The 19,056-nt window shown below is 32.3% G+C and overlaps 2 protein-coding genes and 1 non-coding gene across 5 annotated transcripts; 1 reads left to right on the forward strand and 2 right to left on the reverse strand.

The window, feature by feature from the left end:
* Positions 1-290: 290 nt before the first annotated feature.
* On the reverse strand, positions 291-10,925 carry LOC130825696 (pumilio homolog 24). 3 transcript variants are annotated; one of them, XM_057691046.1, is made up of 18 exons: positions 10,547-10,603; positions 10,329-10,382; positions 9,933-10,120; positions 9,396-9,457; positions 9,218-9,299; positions 8,981-9,104; positions 8,803-8,886; positions 7,187-7,301; positions 6,291-6,441; positions 6,034-6,147; positions 5,843-5,914; positions 3,016-3,066; positions 2,829-2,879; positions 2,390-2,497; positions 2,119-2,304; positions 1,351-1,425; positions 820-1,061; positions 291-729 (listed from the first exon to the last, which is right to left on the reverse strand). In XM_057691046.1, the coding sequence occupies exons 4-18, from the start codon at positions 9,431-9,433 to the stop codon at positions 600-602; spliced, it is 1,623 nt and encodes a 540-aa protein (XP_057547029.1). In that variant the 5' UTR covers positions 9,434-9,457; positions 9,933-10,120; positions 10,329-10,382; positions 10,547-10,603; the 3' UTR covers positions 291-599. The 3 variants fall into 3 exon arrangements, with proteins under 3 accessions (XP_057547029.1, XP_057547027.1, XP_057547028.1); XM_057691044.1 differs by lacking the exon at positions 9,933-10,120 and having other exon boundaries at positions 10,547-10,925; XM_057691045.1 differs by lacking the exon at positions 9,933-10,120 and having other exon boundaries at positions 2,119-2,300; positions 2,386-2,497; positions 10,547-10,917.
* A 1,947-nt stretch (positions 10,926-12,872) lies between these two features.
* On the forward strand, positions 12,873-12,987 carry LOC130826380 (U5 spliceosomal RNA). Its single transcript, XR_009047083.1, has one exon. It is a non-coding gene; the product is annotated as a U5 spliceosomal RNA (small nuclear RNA).
* An 865-nt stretch (positions 12,988-13,852) lies between these two features.
* On the reverse strand, positions 13,853-18,681 carry LOC130824790 (2-oxoglutarate-dependent dioxygenase 11-like). Its single transcript, XM_057689807.1, has 5 exons — positions 18,598-18,681; positions 15,877-16,142; positions 15,638-15,724; positions 14,657-14,899; positions 13,853-14,117 (listed from the first exon to the last, which is right to left on the reverse strand). Exons 1-5 carry the CDS (start codon positions 18,679-18,681, stop codon positions 13,853-13,855), a joined length of 945 nt encoding a protein of 314 aa, XP_057545790.1.
* Between the last annotated feature and the right edge of the window lie 375 nt (positions 18,682-19,056).

Genomic DNA, 19,056 nt, shown 5'->3' on the forward strand with positions numbered 1-19,056 from the left:
GGGTGGGAATAGTTGCACAATAATTTTTGTATACCAAATCTAATTAGACTTCTACTACCAACATTACTTCTGGGAGATTTTGATTATTAAGAACTATCCTCAACATTCTAAGGTACTCATCAAAACTCAAAACGTGTTCCATGAGTTTGCTCGAGCAACCCTACAAAGCTCTCGCATAGAGCGGTCAACAAACTCAGATTGAGAACAGATGAAACATAATGCAGTTGCAACCTAATGAAGGGAGTAATATGGGTGAAAATAAGAGGGGCTTCAGCAGTAAAAGTCCGAACTGAAATTGTACCAAAATGATGTGGAAATTCTTAGATGGCTTCCTTTTTCATTTTCTTATATAGAATTCAAGACGGAACAAGTTTGTAAGACTTTTGTAAAAAAACTACATAATTATCTCAAAATATACACCACCAGATCAAAATTTCAGGGTACAACTGCTAAAACCAACTGGACAAATTCTTGAGCTTCGGACGCTTATCGTTGTGTCATATCCATAAAACCACCTTCGTATGAGCGAGCAGTTCTTCAGGATACTGTAGAATAATAGTTGGGTTTTTCCCATTGTAGAATGGTAGTGAAGGTAAACCCTATTTCTCTAATGGTTTAGTCTCAGGAATTTTGAGAACACCGCCATCTATTAGAGGCTGCAGCTCTTTGCTTGCCAACTCCCTAACCTTCGGATCTGATGACTCCATGAATGCTGCAACAACCTTAGCGCTGAAGGCACACCAAAAAAAAGGACCAGTAAGTCATCGGGAAAATATAGTTCTTAAAAGGTCAGGGCTAGAACTTAGAAGCAGAGGATACCTGTGACCTTCTGCCCATATCTTTGAATTCCCATTTAGCGCTGTTTTCCATAGAATTGAGGCAAAGTCTGGACAGTCCAACACAAGTTTTCTGATGGTTCTACTGGAGTGGAAGTTCTCAAGAACATGTTCTGATTCTTCTGATTTTGGCTCGGCTGCAAGTGTTGCCATTTTCTCATATAGGCTCGTCAATTTATCATCCAAAGTTGGACGAAGAATATTGTCAACACCCCCAGTAGCAACCTAAGAAGACAATATATCAGTGTGTTGTAAACAAAAATATAGTGATTTACAACATTTCAATATCCCAATGTTATTAAGTGGATCCCACTTAGGCGGGTCGATGTAAAAAACTTATCCTTGTAAAACGAAAAAAGTTGTTTCTGATTCCAGTATATTATAATTTATACAAAATGGCCGAAAATAGCATACAAATGATTAATGCCAAAATGAGAGACGTGTGGATGGAAAAAAGAAAATAGCCGTTCATACTATTACACACACAAAACAATGACTTGATAGAGATCAGTACCTCATACAGAACTTCTCTACCAAAATTCGATTTGAGTAATTCTTCTGCGCTCTCAATGCAGACATCAACAAGGCTCTGCAAGATTCGTCAAGTTAGTTCATATGTTGACACGCTTAATATATAAACTCATATTATATTATATATATATATATATGTAAAGGAAGACAATATTAAACTTTATCAAGGGCCCGATCCACGCAAAAGGAAGCAGGAGCTGGAAAAACACCACTGCTCTAGATCCATGGCCGGCTCTAAGGCTATCCGGGGTAACCGATTGTCTACAGCCCCCAAATATAAAGAGCCTCAAATATTAAATGGTGCTATTTAGGCCCCGTTCTAAGCAAGAATTTTTTGAAGTGATTTGTTTGTAAACCTTTTGTATATTTGAAGTAATATAAAGTTACAATACATTTTGTCTTAAATTATTTTTCTCCAAGTGGAAATTTTTTATCTTTTAATATAATGAAGGGCCCCGTTTTAAAAGACATCGCAAAAATGAATATGGCCTCAAAATATTTGCTCTGCCCTTACTAGATCCCTTTCCAATTGGATGTCAAAGAAACAAGAAAGAGGGGAACATTCCAAAATTTGTTTCCTAGATTATCACTGACAATTTTCAGCAAAAACAGAATCACTAAATTACGGCTCCCATTTCTCATCGTACCAGTTCAAAAGCAAATTCTAAGCAATGCTTGTTTGAAACAGAATCACAGAAGTGAACAAGTTTAGATAAGGAAATATCCCCCAGTAACAAGTTGACCAACAAACCTCAGCAAGCCCGCTTTTCACCAGCAACTCTTGCCTCCTGACAAAAGGATCCTTTTTACCTCCCTTGACCAAGTGAATGTCTTCCTCAGCTTCCATGTGTTCATCGACTTCCTTCTCATCACCTTCACCATAATCTTTAGATTCAGCTAACTTATCCTCGCCGTGATTTTCATCATCCTCAACTTCCTAAAAGATAATTTTTAGATCAGAGGCTGCACAATGCTAATGCAATTAATATGATTCAAAATTATTTCAAGAAAAATGGACTTGCCTTTGCGGAGAGCGAAGGAATAGAAGCATTCAAAGAAGCCAAGTCATCAAGACTTAAATATCGTTGACAATATGGATGCAGTAGCTGCAAAATTGGACGCCTCCCACTCTAGAGCACCGAAAAAGTAAACAAAATATCAGTCTGGAACTCGTAAATATATGCAGCTGGGTAATACAGAGGAGTAAGAACTATCTTCCAAACAATTGATACAGCTGCTCCTTTCTCTCAAGACCATTGAGGTGCTCAAACATGAATGATATAAGCAAAAAAGCATTCAATCACAGAAATAAACTCATCTTCTTGTGTACTACTCAAAGCCAAAAGGGTAGAAGTCGATTTTTTGAAACAGAAATAAACGGAAATGGGTGAATTTCGTATTATCCCCTCCTGCTCCTGGACAAGCAAAAAATATTAAAATCAAAAAGGGATAAAGGTGCACCTTATCATAAACAAGTTCCTTCAGGATCGGCTGTAGTTCACGAATGATAATCTGTTTGGGGGAAAATTAGCATAGAAATTCAGAGGTGATGCATGCAAATGTAAATTGTCTAGAGAGCTGTACATCTTCACATAAGCCATGAATCGAAACAATACACACCCCATTGACAAAGAGAAAAGGACCAAACCTTTGTAACAAGTTTTGTGTCATCAACAATTGATAGAGCAGAGACCAGAACCTGAAACGTATTCAAAGTAAACAGCTTTAAAAGGGAGGAGAAAAAAAGCAAAAAGTAATTTAAAAATTAGCAATACTAATAAATGTCAAAGAGACAAGTCTAGCATGCCAAATGAAACGAATAGGAAGAAGCACCAATGGCACTCCTCTTATTTATAGCTAACAACGAAACTAAAATTACTTTTCTATAGCCATCTATAAGATTAAGCCTTTAACCTAGCTCTTCAATAATGAACACACCCTAAACATGCATATATAAAAAAATAAAACACCACACAAAATATGTTGTACAAACCTAAATCCTACACAACTAAGATCCACCTTTTCACATCAACTGAACAATCTCACTTCTCTTTCAACACACACCCCTCTCCATAAATTTAAAATGTGTTGGCGATCGGGATCGCAGTAATGGAACAATGATGTGCTAGCAGGAGTGATGCATTATCATAACGCCTAAATATCGTTCGAATTATTAGATATCCCTAGATATAGCACAAAACGCAAGAGTTTTACACCTTTATAACGTGGGAAATATCGGCTCGTTTGCTTTGAAAACTTCTACAACGCGATCGATGCATGCAATGTGATCTTGTTTTTACACTGTGCCCCCCTTGTTATAAAAACCTTCTAATTCCAATGACCTTTTTCTAAATTTGAGTTATAAGTATGCCAAAGCTCGATCATACAACATATTCTTTAATAGGATGACTATCATCTATTGCATAGTCATCTAACTACAAAGATTTCTATTTGCATCAAATTTTATATACTCGTTATATTTAGATGACATGGTAGAATTTTATGAGTTTTGCACCGGGCATGTATCGGTATGAATATGGTGGGTAGTGAGTGGATATGAGCATGAAAAGTCTAACTTGCCATGGGTAGTGAGTATTACCTTTGTTTTAAAAAGTGCAGCCAAGGTGCACATAAGCACAAGGCGCACCAAGGTGAGCTCCAAATCACCTCCAAGAGTCAAGGTGCAGCGCATATCAAGAGGCGCTCCTTTCTTGCCTCCTTTGACAGCAATACATGGGTTTTAGATTTGAACAAAAATAATTTTAGGACTCTGAAAATTCATAACTTTGCCTAATAATACTGATATACCCTTCAAGTATAGGTAAGAAAACAAAAAAAAACTAATCTTGCCCTGAAAATTGAAAGTCAACAACTCCTCTTTCTTCTTCTTTTCTTCTCTGTTGAACCGCCAGCAATCCCACCGTCGACCTCCAGGTACCATATAACATGGGAGCAAGTTGCTAGAGCTTCTAGTGCTAATGATCCGAGTTATTTTACTAGAACTTCAAGGATGAGAGATTGTACGGGTCCATCCTCTAGAAAGGATAGAGATTGCTTATGAAAATGATAATACTAACGTTGTTTTAGTTGATGATGAGGATGAAGAAAAGGATATCATTGATGATAACTATACATGAGATGGTGAAGATGCTAATGAGGGAGATGATTCTGATTTTAGATTTTTAGTATTTGTTACTTTGTTAAAGTATGTCAAAAATCATTTCAACCATCATGAACTATGTTTGTTATTTGTACCTTTATCTTTTGTTTTAATTTTTATTTCTTTTGTTAGCTCAAGACTACATTATTGACTTATTGAGTTATCATGTGACTATATGTGCTAAATATGTACTTATAAGTTATTATAAAATGACTTTCATGTTGTTTTAAGTATTAAATATGTTTTTAAATTGATTTTGGAGCCTTTTAGCGAAATAGTGCGCCTCGTATACAAAAAGTTCACGCCTTGCGTGCATCTCTTAAAACTAAGGGCATGACATCTTACCCGTCCCATATCCACCCACCCTGGCTTAGACCCACTCAACCCGCCCCACCCCATACCTACTTGCCTCATATCTAGATTATGCTACTTAATAATGATTTTATGTAAATTCACTAAAAATTATTTTCAAAAATTTAAGAAAACTAATTTTTCTAAAATGTCATAGTTAAAAGTTTTGTTTTTAATAATAAATAAAATTTTATCAAAAATATGATTGTAAATATTAGTTTATAGATAAATGATATGATGAATTATTGACCATAAAGTTTGGTTTTATTTTATCACATTGCATTATCTAAATAAAATTAGATAAACAATTAATTTGTTAGGAATAACAATAGTAAAGGATGCATATAATGCGTACATAGAAGGATATGAGGCACATATAAGGTGGGTAAACTGTGATGGTATTATACTCACTTAGCCATAGTGGATGGGAATGAGATTGAATACATACCCACATGTGTACGTGTGGGTATGAAAATTTTCCTCCGTCATGGTCGTGGCGTGTATGAAAATTTTAGGTAGATATAGGTATGTAGGAGGACATACCGCATCCACCTGCCCATTTTTCCATCCCTAGTCTTCTAGAGATGAAATAATTCTTCACAACTCTTGGGAATATAGTTTGAAATGATTATTTCAAACAAAAGTTGTCTCTAGTTGGAGCGTGAAAGCTACACGGCAGAGTGTAAAGCTTTATTATTGACTAGAAGCAATAAAAAATTGTTCTAAAAATGTTCTGAAAAGAAAATATGTAAGATTTAACTTCTAAAAGTCATATTTCATGCAAGCTTCCATGCAAGTATCACATATTTCTAAGGCATGTCAGGGGTATTAAACTAAAATAAGCAATTTACAACAAAGAAGGATCTATCAAACCAATGCACAGGCTACATATTTTTAATTGCGGAAAAATGAAAGTTGCGACAATGTTCAATCGACACGTAAAAGAATTCAATTATTATCATACCAAGCTTCCACAGTGATCTTGAGCAATCTTGCCGACGTGTCCCTTCACTCCCTTAACAAGCTTCTTTCTTTCCTATAAAAGATGTAAAGCACAGTACATGTGCATAAGAATGTCAGTTCAAGTCTCTAATCTATTACATCTACATGCATCATGATTCTTCTTTAACACTAAATTCGTTCGTTTCAGCATACCTTAGCACTACCATGCTTGACACAGAGCATCCCAATTCTTGATCCCTCCTTGGTGTGAATCATCCGAACAAGAAGTGCTCCAGATAGTTGCTTTATGATGTCCTCTGCCGATAACTACACAAACTCGATGAGGAAGAAGGAAAAACTAAGCAACAAGTGAACAGACAATAGGTAAATATCACTATTTTTTAGAAAAAAAAAACAGAAAGAAAACAAATTTACAAAAGAAGTGTTTCAATGAGTTTTGTGAGATATACCTTATCAGCAATGCTTAAAAACTCAAGCAAAGCTTTATGAATGATGGAGTGATCAACTATTCCTTTCTCCAGGACTGGCTGAAGCACAGTAGACATATGACGCAAAACAGACGACTTTTTAAGCCCTAGTTTAGACATTAAGTCAATTATCCTGAAAACAAAAAAAAAACATATGAATTTGATTCTGTATGATGTAAGATATAGCAATAGACAGAACAAAAACTTAAATAAGAGTACCACATGTACTATATTTTGGAGTGTAGACCTCCATTATAACCCATGATTGTGAAGTTTGAAACACAATATATCTAGAATTTTATCAAATTGCTATGCCATACAATCATTTCATTCATCTTATGTCACAGTTTTCTCATGGGCACCTGTACAATCATATATCTGATACATATTTTAACAATTTTCAGTGCTAAAATTGGCCCTTTGGAACTTAAATTATAAATTTCTTCAAATTGTAATTCCATTTACTCCAAAGTCAAAATTTAGGATCAGCAATGTGATATTGTCTCATCTTTAACTGCGATTCAGTTTAAAAAAAGGTCTAAACATCAACCATCCAAATCCACCACCTATGTAACCAGGAAGCTGAATAGGTAAATAAATTAAAAATCACATCAATGATGACACAGGATCGGAACAAAAAGACTAATAGTTTCACCATTAACTTTTTCTTAAAATACAATCGATTTTAACAACCTCAGAACAAACGCAAACCAGCATGGTAACTATATGTAACCTGCACACTGCTAATATACTTTGACTTTTTACCATTATTAACTTGATGCATCAAGAAGATTAAAAAATTGATGCACTACAAAAGAAGTGTTACAATCAATTGCAACTAAGGCATAGTCAAATGACTACATGGAAATGAAACTCACTTGTTCTCTTTCATATTTGCCAAATCCTTGAACAATTGGAGCTCAGTAGAATAGAGTTCCATCAAAAGCTCTCGTTTGTGAGTTGCATTTCCCATTTGATATGCATGCTCAACAACTGAGAAAAAAATGTGTAAGCAAGCTTATTAAATAAATTCATCAGTTGATGCATGATAAAAAGAATTCAATCAAGTTGGTGGTGAAATAACATCAACAAAATACTTCTCTATGACATTTTCACAACCTTGTACACCGTGTCTAGTTTCAATAGAGCAAAGATCAATATATCAACTAGAAAAGAGGTAACATATAGCAATGAAAAAGAGATAACTTCTCCAAATCTTAGAGAAATTCTAAAATAAGCATCAATTGACAATTTCACGCTACACAGTTAAGCATATGAAGATGTTTTCACGATGTACGACTGTACAGATACAGCTGCTTGTGTGTAGCATGTTCATGGGTTAAGTTTCAACTTCACTTGTAGTTGTTGATGACTCAGGGGTCAAGAAAGATGCTGGTGTAGTTTGAACTTGAGTGGGGCAACGTGTAGCTAAATGCACAGGGGAATGAATCTTGGTTCTCGAGTGTGTTCAAGATACTCAAGGGGCAACAAGATATCAAGAAGCGATCTTGCAGCTTCAACATCAAGGGGTTGAAAACAGGCCATGGGATTCATGTTACTTGACTTGATGTATATCCAATATGCAAGCAATATTGTTAGCATTAGTTTCCTATTATTAATACTCCCTTCTATTCAATCTACTTGACCCATTTGCTTTTTAGAAACTATTTAATAATCACTCTTAATTTGTATTGTAATCTTAAACTATAAGTTAAAATATGGTCAAATAGAATCTTGTTCTATTCGTCTAAATGTAAGAATTATTAATATAGACTTTTTAAAATTTTAATTATGCACAATTAGAGAAATTAATGGTTAAAATGTTGTCTCGGCAAGTATGAAAAAGTAAATGGGACATGTAGGTTGAATAAGAGGGAGTAGTATTTCGGAACAACAATGTCAAAGTCTTAATCCAACAAATATTGAGACAGCTAAGTGTATTTAAAAAGATGAGATAATACTTTAGCATATAATTCTATCTAGGATTATTACTAGCTAGTAGCTTCGGAGCAAGTAGTATAGTCCTAGTTTCCTATGTGAGGTAGATTGTTCCTAGCTGACAGTGTTTGTCTAGAAAGAAAAATAACTAGTGAAGAAAAATAGATAAGCCAAAAAGTAGTTTAAGCGACAAACACAGTAATCAAAGAACACTTATGTGCTCACGAAGGATAAAAGTTTTACGGTAGGTTAGATCAATAGAGACTTATTCATCATCCTTGTAAGACACATAGTATATACATCAATGAATGTCCTGTTTCATTATTTGGTGATTTTCTACTAACTCTTGATTTAGGACACTAACTTCTTGTGTCCCTTTGTTGATGTTTCTTGTGTTTAATTCCATATTACTGTTGCTTAGAGATTGCACAATCGAGGTTGCAGCAATCCTAACATACACAAACTCATGTTTATCTAGGAACTAGAAAACTAAAACAGTGTTAGCACAAAAAAAAAGAAAAAATCTAGCAAATATTATATATTACATAGTACATACCAATGGAACCCACACTATGTCTTAAAAGTGAAGCAACATGCCCATGAAGTAGGGAAATTAACTTTGGTAGCTGAGATTTAGAAGCTGCAAAAGAATATAAACAAAAGTAATTTAAAAGAGCTTGTTTAAATCCAATGTTTGCCATATTTCTTTGATTAACCCCCCAAAAAAAATATACCATTGTCAAACATTTTGGTCACTAGATGTACAGCATAGGGGCTTGCGGAAAGAGTAAGTAAGTGTGGTTTCAGTTCCTCATATATTGCATCTCTCTCAGCATCTGAGCAATACTTAACGCATGTCTGAAAAAGAAAAATCAAGATCACGAAAAACGAAATTAATAAAATGTTTAAAGCTCTATAAAATGATCTTAATGACTTATTCCAATAAATTGGTGCAAATGATCTCACATCACCTGCAATACACGTGATGAGATATGGGAGCCGGCAATTTCTGGAATTTTACCCTTCATCTTCTCCAAAGCCTCGGATACAAACCTAGTAAAAGCGAATGCGCATATTAATGAGTGAACATATAACAATCAAGACTAAAACATCACAAAAAATACATAGAACTCATCATCGGAAACACACTTTGATCTTTCTTCCTTGGAAATATTACGCCGTCTCATTTTCTCCCATAATAAAGCAAGCTCCTGCACAAAGGTGTATATAAATTTAAACGTAATCACTTGATGTGAAGAAACTAGCTAAATAACAGGTTATCACTTTCATCAACGGCATTTACATATCAGCTTTTATGCCTTTTCCTACTGCAATTCTAAATCCCAATATCAAAAGTGGACCAACATCGACTAATCAATTACATTTCGCTAATTATTAATTATAGTAACATATATAGAAATAATTGGGTGCTAATAAGTGATAAATCATTCAAAATAATTTCCACAGGACTACTTCAACAAATTATCAAACAATATGGAATCTCCTAAAGTAGAAAGCATTATAGACCATTCTGAGCACAATAAAAAAAGTACCGGAATTTATTAACTCTCAAACATGTCATAACCTAGATTTGTGGACATGGTGATTTTAAATTGGGTGTGGTGACATCGCATTCAACAACAATAATTATATTTTGATAGAGTTGAAGGAGTAATATTTTCATACCTATTCTTCAGCAAACTGATCTTACATAAACATCCTTCCATACTCCTACACATGGCCAAAGAAAATACAGTATATACTTTTCTAACTTTTCAATTTATCTCAATTGCTTGTGTTGAGCTTCTGTGACTTCAAAATGGGCATGAATTTCATTCAATCTGCCTTTATACTGATGAAAGCTTTTCTTATGTCTACAGAAAGGGAAAGAGCGGAGTCACCAATCACCTTACAACCTATTTACTGAGCAATTTCCCCCCCCCCCCCCCCCCCCCCCCCCCCCCCCGCACACACACACACACAAAAAAAAAAGGATGAACATAACAAGTAAATGTCACAAATCATCAAGTGAATGTCACAAACACAAAAATGACATTAATAAATAAATTTTGAATGACTCACTTGCTCAAGTGTAAAATGACGCTTTCTCTTCTTCTTCCTCGCCTCTGCTCTCTCCTGCAAAATACCAAAATGCAAAAAATTAAATCAAATGTCAAATTACAACCATTTACAACACTGAAACTGCCAGCACAACCAGAAAAAATCCATATTGTTTCTCAAATTAAATTCGAAACCCATAACCCTTATTAACAGTGTTTCGTGATTCATCTAATTATTACCTTGGCAACCTTAAGAAGCTCTCTCTTGGACAATTGACCATCCTTGGCTTGAATCTCTGGTTTCTTCTTGACGGGTTTCCCAGAAACAGGTTTGCCAGAAACGGATTTTCCAGAAACGGGTTTACCGAGCTGTTTGGATTTCTTCTTAAAATTGGAGATTTCTGTTGCATCATCTTTACTTCCTGCAATTCGTTTCCTCTTCTTTAATGTCTGGGATTTATCATTTGGTGCCATTGATATTCAAGTTTTAGACTTTCGTCTTCTGTTGGGTATAAATTAGAATTAGGGTTTAGGGAAGGGTTTTTGGGGGTGGTTTTTGCTAGCTGCTAATAAGGCTTGGGAGTTCAAAAGCATCAGCATTCGGGTACGGGTTTGCAAATTGCTATATGTTAGTTTATACGTCTCAACGTAAGATGAGTTTCCAAAAGAGTTTAAATCATTTATATTTAAAATAAAATTAATTGAGTTAAACTATTTAAAATAAAATTAATTGATAAAATTTACAAAGTAATAAACTAAATTAAAACTGTTTATAAATTTTAAAGAAAATAAAAATTTGGTCAGCGCGATGTCTTACGGTAAGACAATCTTTATAAAAAAATTACCAAAATAAGTTTCAAGTGTAAAAAGACAAAAAGAATGACAACGTCATGAAAAAGGTGACGATATTTAACAATGCCCTAACATGAAAGAATTTAAACCTTAATAAAACTACACTAATTTTCAATGGAAACTAGTAGAGGTGTTCATTCGGGTCATCGAGTCGGTTTCGGACGGGAGTAATTCGGCTCGGTTGGTTTTCGAATCGGTAAATTTTCGGTTGTGTACAACAACGGGTCATACTCGGGTCAGATCGGTTAGTTACGGGTCGGTTTAACAACGGTTGTTCGCATTATCGGGTTCAAACCGGTTTGTTATCGGTTGAAATTCGAGTCGCGTGTCAATCGAGTTCGGGTTGTCATCGGTCTTACATTAGTTCGGTTTTTTCGGGCACAAATCGGGTTCGAGCTTTATTTTTCGAGTAGTTATCGGTTACGGACAACTATTGATCGGGTCAATATCGAAATAAGTTAATAGTCGGGTTTTTAATTGATGTATGCTCATTTTATGGCAGATCAATTTATTTCAATTAGTTTACATATATATATATATATATATATATATATATATATATATATATATATATATATATATATTTGAGACTATTATTTAATAATGCATCATGTTGCTACTTTTAATAATTGATTGAATATTAAAACTCGATAATCGAAACTCGATTTGTTTGAATGAATAAGAATAATCTAAACTATCTCATAAGCTATTAGTTACGTACTTAGACTTATTAGCTTTATTGAGTACTCGGCTAAACTAATAGTCTCTCCAATTCAGAGTAATTATCTCGATTTTCTTTTTAGGCTTGTAATTAACTTATTAGAAATTTAGAATATATTACTAGAGGGAGAATTTATGCAAATTCCAAATGAGACATTTGTTTTTAATTCGAGGGAGTATAAGCTATTAGAATATACATTACTCTATTACACTAATAATCGATTGTATTTCTAAGTTTGATAATTGAAACTTATTATATATAATAAAGTGAATTAGATTAATCAAGTAATCATAACCATTTTATATGATATTATGTATTTATACTTATTAGTGACCTTGAATACTTTAAAATAATAAATCTATTACACTAATAATTGATCGTATTTAATTTAAAGCTTAATAATGTTCGGAACTAGACCTATTGGAGTGAATGAAACTAATACAAACTATCTTATAGAGTTATAGAGTTATAGTTATAGACTATCATTGACAGTTAACTCAATGTTATTACTGATCTTAGGGCTGGCAAAAGCTGACCCAACCTGCTAACCTGATCTGAAACCGATCCAAAATTAGCGGGTTTGGGTTTAGATTTTTGACCCAATTAATTAAATGGGTCAACCCAACCTGATCTGTTTATTAAATGGGTTAGGTTCAGGTTGAATTTTTAAACCCGAAAAAAACATGTTTAACCCATTTATTAAATTGGTCAATCAGGTCAGGTCGACCCATATTTTAACCCATTTATTAACCCATTAAAAATTTTGTAAATTCAGTTTTATTACTACTCATCCTAACTTACTCTAATGTAAATATCAGTTAACAAGGGATTTCTTATTTCTAATTCTCAAAATACTACATTTTTGGAGTACTTTCCAAAAAAAAATTGTTGTAGAGATTAGTGAAAGCACAATATCCCACATCGGTCAAGAAAAAATAGCAAGGTAATGCTATGCATATAAATAACAAAACCTGCTTCTCTTTATTCTCACGCTACCATGCAGTGAGCACAAAGCGAACTATTCTTTCGCCTTTTACTAAAGAATACCATGTGCTCGCTTAATTAAGTGGCATACGTTTATTTCTAGAGGAAGCCTTTATAGGCTATTAATAATTTATAGGCTATTAATAATCGATCGTAATTCAAAGTTTATTTATTGTAATTTGATCTATTATAGTAAATGAAAATAGTACCCCATCTTTTGTTACTTTGAATTAAATAGCCTAAATTATGCAATTTGATCAAATTCAATAATAAAAATATTTAATATTTGATATAAAATATTTATATACTCAAATAAATTATTTTAGATAACTAATTGTCCAATTTGATGAATATATTACTCAATTGATACATTACTTATTCTAAGTCGTTGATCTTTGTATATAGACGTGTGAGATCTTACTAATTGTCCAATTTTTGTAATGTGCTTATTGGTTTATAATTGATTTTAATATCATGGGGAATCTTATTTATTTATATATAATCTTGTTTACAATGTTTCAATATTAGAAATTAGTTTTCAAATATTCAAAAAATCATAATTAGAAAATTGAAATTGGACCTAATTTGCTGAAATTAGGTGAAAAATTGATTCGGATTTATAACAGTTCGATTAACAATCGGTTCGGGTTTGTATCAGTTCGGATTAAAAACATTTCGATTAATAATCGATTGGGGTTTGTATCAGTTCGATCTTAATCGGTTTTAGTCAGGTTGCATTCGGTTACGTGCATAGTTCGGGTCGGATTTGACTCGGGTCGATCACTGTTGAGTTCGGGTAACATCGATTAACGTTTATATGTCGGTTATAAAATTCGGTTGCAGCTCGAGTTCTATTTTGCCCTTTTCGGTTATCAAACGATTCGAGTGCAGTATCGGTTCGGATAATTCCGGTTCGGTAAACCTAAAAATTTAACATTTTTTCGGGTCGGATAATTTTCAATTCCGGGTCGGGTTTGTTTTGAACAACTCTAATCTTTCATGATATCTAAGCCTTCAGATACTTCCTTATCTGGTAGAAGTGCCGTAATAACTGATCCATCAGAATGTGGATGAACTCCATAAACACGATCAGGACACGAACAACGAGGATACATTGCAAATCTTGTTGCTATGGCTCCTTCATCCATCTCATTCAACAAACTATCTTCATCTATTTTTATAGACCTTGACATGGCTTTAAGGAGGACTCCCAGCATAATTTTTAACCTCAAATTGTATTCCTTGACCAATTCTCTGCATCATAATTGATTAACAGTTTTTCATTTGTAGATAACAATAACACATTTAAGTAAATACTCAACTTTACTTAATTATTTTACCCGATCTGTCTAAACTAAATCCAATTCAATTTCTTCACAATCTTCTTCCTCTACTTTTTAATCAAAATCAAAATTAAATTGAAAAAGAAATTGAAGATGAGAAAGAAGAGTTTTCGATTTTGACCAGTTAACCGTAGAAAACGTTACTTGGTACTCATTGAAAAAGAAAAAAATTTATTAGGAATTTTTTGACAAAACTTTTTCTATAGAGTACAAAACTTTTTCTATAGAGTACCTTTTGGGAAAAAAAATTTATGTAGTACTTTTTAACAATTTTTATTTTAAAAATAGCGTTTTATTAATTTATAACTGGATAACTAACTCAATAACTAAACGAGTTATTTAGTTTGAGGTGAAAAGATATTTGTTTGATATGCCAAGCTAAATTTACCTGAAATTGTGTGGTTTTTGAGGCCAAAATTGGAATTTACAAAAATTGTCAGGATGAGTAACAAGAATATGTAAACACGATCAGGTAAAAGTGCTGTAATAGTTGATCCATCAGTATGTGGATGAATGCCGTAAACACGATCAGGAGATGAACAGCGAGGATACATTGCAAATGTTGTTGCGATAACTCCTCCATCCATTTGATTTAACAAGCTATTTTCATCTAATCGTATAGACTTCGCCATCGCTTTTAGGAGAACATCAAACATCATTTTTAGCTTCAAACTGTATTCCTTTACCAATTCTCTGCATCAATAATTGATTACCATTATTTCATTTTTAGACAATAACATTACATTTGTATAAATCTCTATATTTTGGGGCTAACACTAAAATAAAATCGAATGATGTCCATAATAATTAAAAAATTATACTTAAAGAGGTTTGGGCTTAGGTCAGCATTGACATAACAAATTTTAACCAACACATGCATATCGTAATATCTTTTAAGTATACCATTTTATATATAAGTAAAATATTGTCAGTTGGCATTATTAAATGACATTAGATACACCCCTATTGTATTACTTTACAAAAATAAATTATGTTTTAGCCTTCAGTGCTTGAAAACGTACAATAATAAATTTAATTTCACTCATTCTTTAAAAATAAATTCAATCTAGTAAATTTTAAGTCAACGATTAAATAGATAGATTTTTATCTTTCCGTAATTTCTTATTATATTTTTATATTAATTTTTTATAAAATTAGTTTTGTCCAAAATTTACGATATAATTAGATAGATTACTCATATGAACAATAATAATAAAAACTAAAGCAAAATAACAATTAAAAACGATAACTTTAAGGAACGGAGGAACTATATAGGTGTAATGATTAGTAGATTAAGAAAATATAAGGTTTTATGCCATAAAAACCTCCTCGCATGCAAACCGTGTTAAATTCCTACGTGGAAGTAATTAATAATTAGGTTAAGAATATCATCCTTTTTGGACCTAGCTATCATGTAATTTTTAATCGAACTTCGACTCTGACATTATATTTAAGTTTAGACTTGACTCATTTTGAACGTCAGCATATATAATCGGAAAACACAAGATGATGCTCACACTTCATAAGCCAAATAGATACCATATCAAATCCATATATGAGGACAGTGGGAGAAAAATCTCCAATGACCTATAAAATATGCAAATCATCTTTAATTTGTAAAAACAACCCAACAATACACACCAAGAAAGTTATGCAAGTCATATATATACCTGAAGTTGTGTGGTTTTTGAGGCCAAAATCGGAGTTTACGATATTTGTCAGGATGAGCTATGAGAAATAATCTATCATTCCAGTTCAAAGATTTCTCATCTCCTGCAATAAAGGAGGAATTTGCATACCCATTGAAGTATTTGGTAGTGTTCTTCGATGGAATTGGGCAATATTTCAGTTTCTCATCTAAAGGAAGCCCAAAAAATTGCTTGGAAACATTTAGCAATTCATCCAAGAATGAACTCGTCATCCCATGATTTATCACCTAATCAATAATTACCACAAGAATTAATCCCTCATTTTGATTTTGTTAGACAATAGTTAGATACTCCCTCCGTTCTTTTTTGATCTTCCACTTTAAGTTTTTCACACATATTAAGGAAGATATAATCTTTGGGTTGTAGTGGGTATTATTTTAATTAAATAGTAGTGTGAAGTAATGATTGTATTGGAAGTATGAGGTTGTAGTGAGAATTATTTTAATTATATAGTAGTGTGAAGTAATAATTGTATTGAAAGTATGAGAGAGAAAATAATTATAAATAAAAGCAACGGGGTACATTAAAAGAAAAGAGGGTTTTAAGGGGTAAAAGTGGGATAAAAACTTTCTAAAAATAGAAAGTATTCTAAAGTGGAAGAACTTTTGAAACTACCCGTTATAGTAATGTGGAAGATCAAAAAAGAACGGAGGGATTATTAATTTATCATTTTATGGATGAATTATAAACAACAAATGAATGGTCAATAACACTATCAATAATAATATTAAAACATTGTACAATACAAGTACTTTTATTCAATGCAACATAATGGCTCTAATGATGGACAATTCTAAGATGAGGCCCTGAATCACAACTCATGGTGTTCATGCTATTCAGCCAGGCTTAGTGGGGTTAATTTCCAAAAAAGAAAATAATTTAAAATAAGTAGAACAAAATAAATTGAAAATTGATACAAATTTTTGCTACTCTATATGTCCTCATGATTTTGGAACATACGCTATTGCAGTGTGTGGATAAGATAAATATTAATAGACTGTTTGGTTAATGGTACTAAATGGTGGTAATGAGAATGATTTATAGTGTAAAAATTCATCAAAAGTTCCATAGCATTTCCATGGTAATGAAACTTTGATCACAAAAAAGTTTTTTTGTTTACAAATTTCCATTACCACCTAATATCACATCTCCCAATGATAATGCATTGAAATGAATTTTATAAAGAAAATAAGATGATTAAAGTTGGACAAGTATGACCTTTAAGGTAGCCAAAAGATTTTTCAACTAAAATTATATTAATTTTTCATTTTCAATACCACCCTCTATTATCATCTATCAAATGGATCGTAAATAAAATAAGAGAATATAAATATTTGTGAGGAGTCAAAATAAAAATTAAATGCAAATTAAATAGAAATGAGAATATATGGCAGCTGAATTAAGTCTCGGTAAAGTTAGATGTGTTATGAGTACATGAGTAGCTTTCAATCTGAGTTGGCAGTCACGTGCCTTTATGAATAACTAAAAGATTGCAAACAAATGATGATGGTATGATGAATAAGAATACAACATGATACGCATTTGCTCAAATTTCTACGACTTATTTGTTTCACATATTTTTTTTTGACTAATTGGGTGAGTTAAGCTTTAATGGGTTGAACTTAAGAGATGTTTCCCACAAAGAAGATCTCTCAAAAGATAGGTTGTATTTTTTTTTATACTAGACCCATTACATGATAATTACATCATTTTGACATTGTACCAAGTATTAAGAACTGATAGTAAAATAGAATAAAAGTTAATGATGACAAAAATATAAAAATTAATAAAATATGAAGTAAGATAAAATAAAATAAATAAGACAATTTATAAGTTACTTCCTTTATTATGACATGCTCCCTCATATAATATTCTAACCAAATGTGAAATGTTTCATTTAGTTTTGCACACTTATCGATTTTTAGATCGTAAATATCTCTAATCATGCTTCTTTAAAAACTATACTCCCTCTATTTTTAAATGTTCTTCTCATTCGCTTTTTTCGTATATCTCAATGTAAACTTTAAATCAAATAATGTAAATTGTAAGTTTTTAAAAATTCTAAAAAGTTGATATTTAAAAGTATATATTTTGAAACAAATCTAACAAGATACCACATGAATATGTTTTTTCTTATAGATCGATTGAAAATCATAGTCAAAATTTAACACTAAAATTCGTAAATTACATATGAAAATGGAATGAGTAAAAGTTAAATATTAATAAAATTAACATTTAATCATGATAGGAGTGAATATATAGCAATACAGCATATATTGTGAAACTGATGTAATTAAAAATATAGCAAACATTATGACACAAAGGTGGTATATAATGTTTTTAAATTAATTTTAAAAGAAATAGATGTAGAAATATTAGTTTTGAAAGAGAAAAAAATATCAATTATGAAATGAGGAGGGATATTATGATGTGAAAAGTAATTGTATGATGTGATTGATTGTCTTCTTAGCCTACTCCTTTAAATGATTAGGATGTCAACTATGCTTATTTTGACTAGGGCCGATCAAAGTTTGATTTAAATTGTAAATCAAATCGGATCAAACCGTAATTTAAGTATTTAGTTTAGTCTACGGTCTAAATGGCCTGATCAGTTTTTTTTAAATTACAGTTTCCGATCCGATCTAAGTTTTAAAAATTTTAGACCAGACCGGACCGAAAAACCATAATATATTCTGGTCTGGTGTAAACCGTGTGACTCAAACTCAGACTCAAGTTCAAATCCACAACCAAAGTCTTATACTTCATATTTGAATTCAAACCTATCGAGTTTAATGGGTTTAGGATTTTAAAAGTGTACCTAATGACTTATAGATGGATTGTATTTAATCATTTATTTTACCTTTTTTTAACATGGTTGGATCATAAATTAAGTTTAAGAAAAGTTTGAGTCGAATCTAAGTTAAATAAATAGTCAAAAGCACCAATATAGAGAGAGTGAATGATAATCATTTTCAATAACACAAAAGTCATGACTCATGAGTCGGCCGCCACATTAAGAAGATATCAACTTATTTAATACCTAATTTTATATTTATATAAAGTCATTTTAAAATATATAAGGACTATATACATCAAAAAATGTTAAACTAAGGATATTTTCAAGGTTAAGTAAACAAACAA

Source organism: Amaranthus tricolor, chromosome 10 (assembly GCF_026212465.1).
Source record: "Amaranthus tricolor cultivar Red isolate AtriRed21 chromosome 10, ASM2621246v1, whole genome shotgun sequence".
Taxonomy (NCBI): domain Eukaryota; kingdom Viridiplantae; phylum Streptophyta; class Magnoliopsida; order Caryophyllales; family Amaranthaceae; genus Amaranthus; species Amaranthus tricolor.

Coding starts and splice junctions, on each gene's coding strand:
- LOC130825696 (XM_057691044.1), bottom strand. CDS start 10,780: ATGGCACCAAATGATAAATCCCAGACATTAAAGAAGAGGAAACGAATT. Junction 9,105..9,217: donor TCTCATCACGTGTATTGCAG/GTGATGTGAGAT, acceptor TTTCTTTTTCAG/ACATGCGTTAAGTATTGCTC. Junction 3,067..5,842: donor AAGATCACTGTGGAAGCTTG/GTATGATAATAA, acceptor AATACGTTTCAG/GTTCTGGTCTCTGCTCTATC.
- LOC130824790 (XM_057689807.1), bottom strand. CDS start 18,681: ATGAAGTATAAGACTTTGGTTGTGGATTTGAACTTGAGTCTGAGTTTG. Junction 14,900..15,637: donor AATATAATGTCAGAGTCGAA/GTTCGATTAAAA, acceptor TTATTGATGCAG/AGAATTGGTAAAGGAATACA. Junction 14,118..14,656: donor GATCGTGTTTACATATTCTT/GTTACTCATCCT, acceptor ATTATGATGCAG/AGAATTGGTCAAGGAATACA.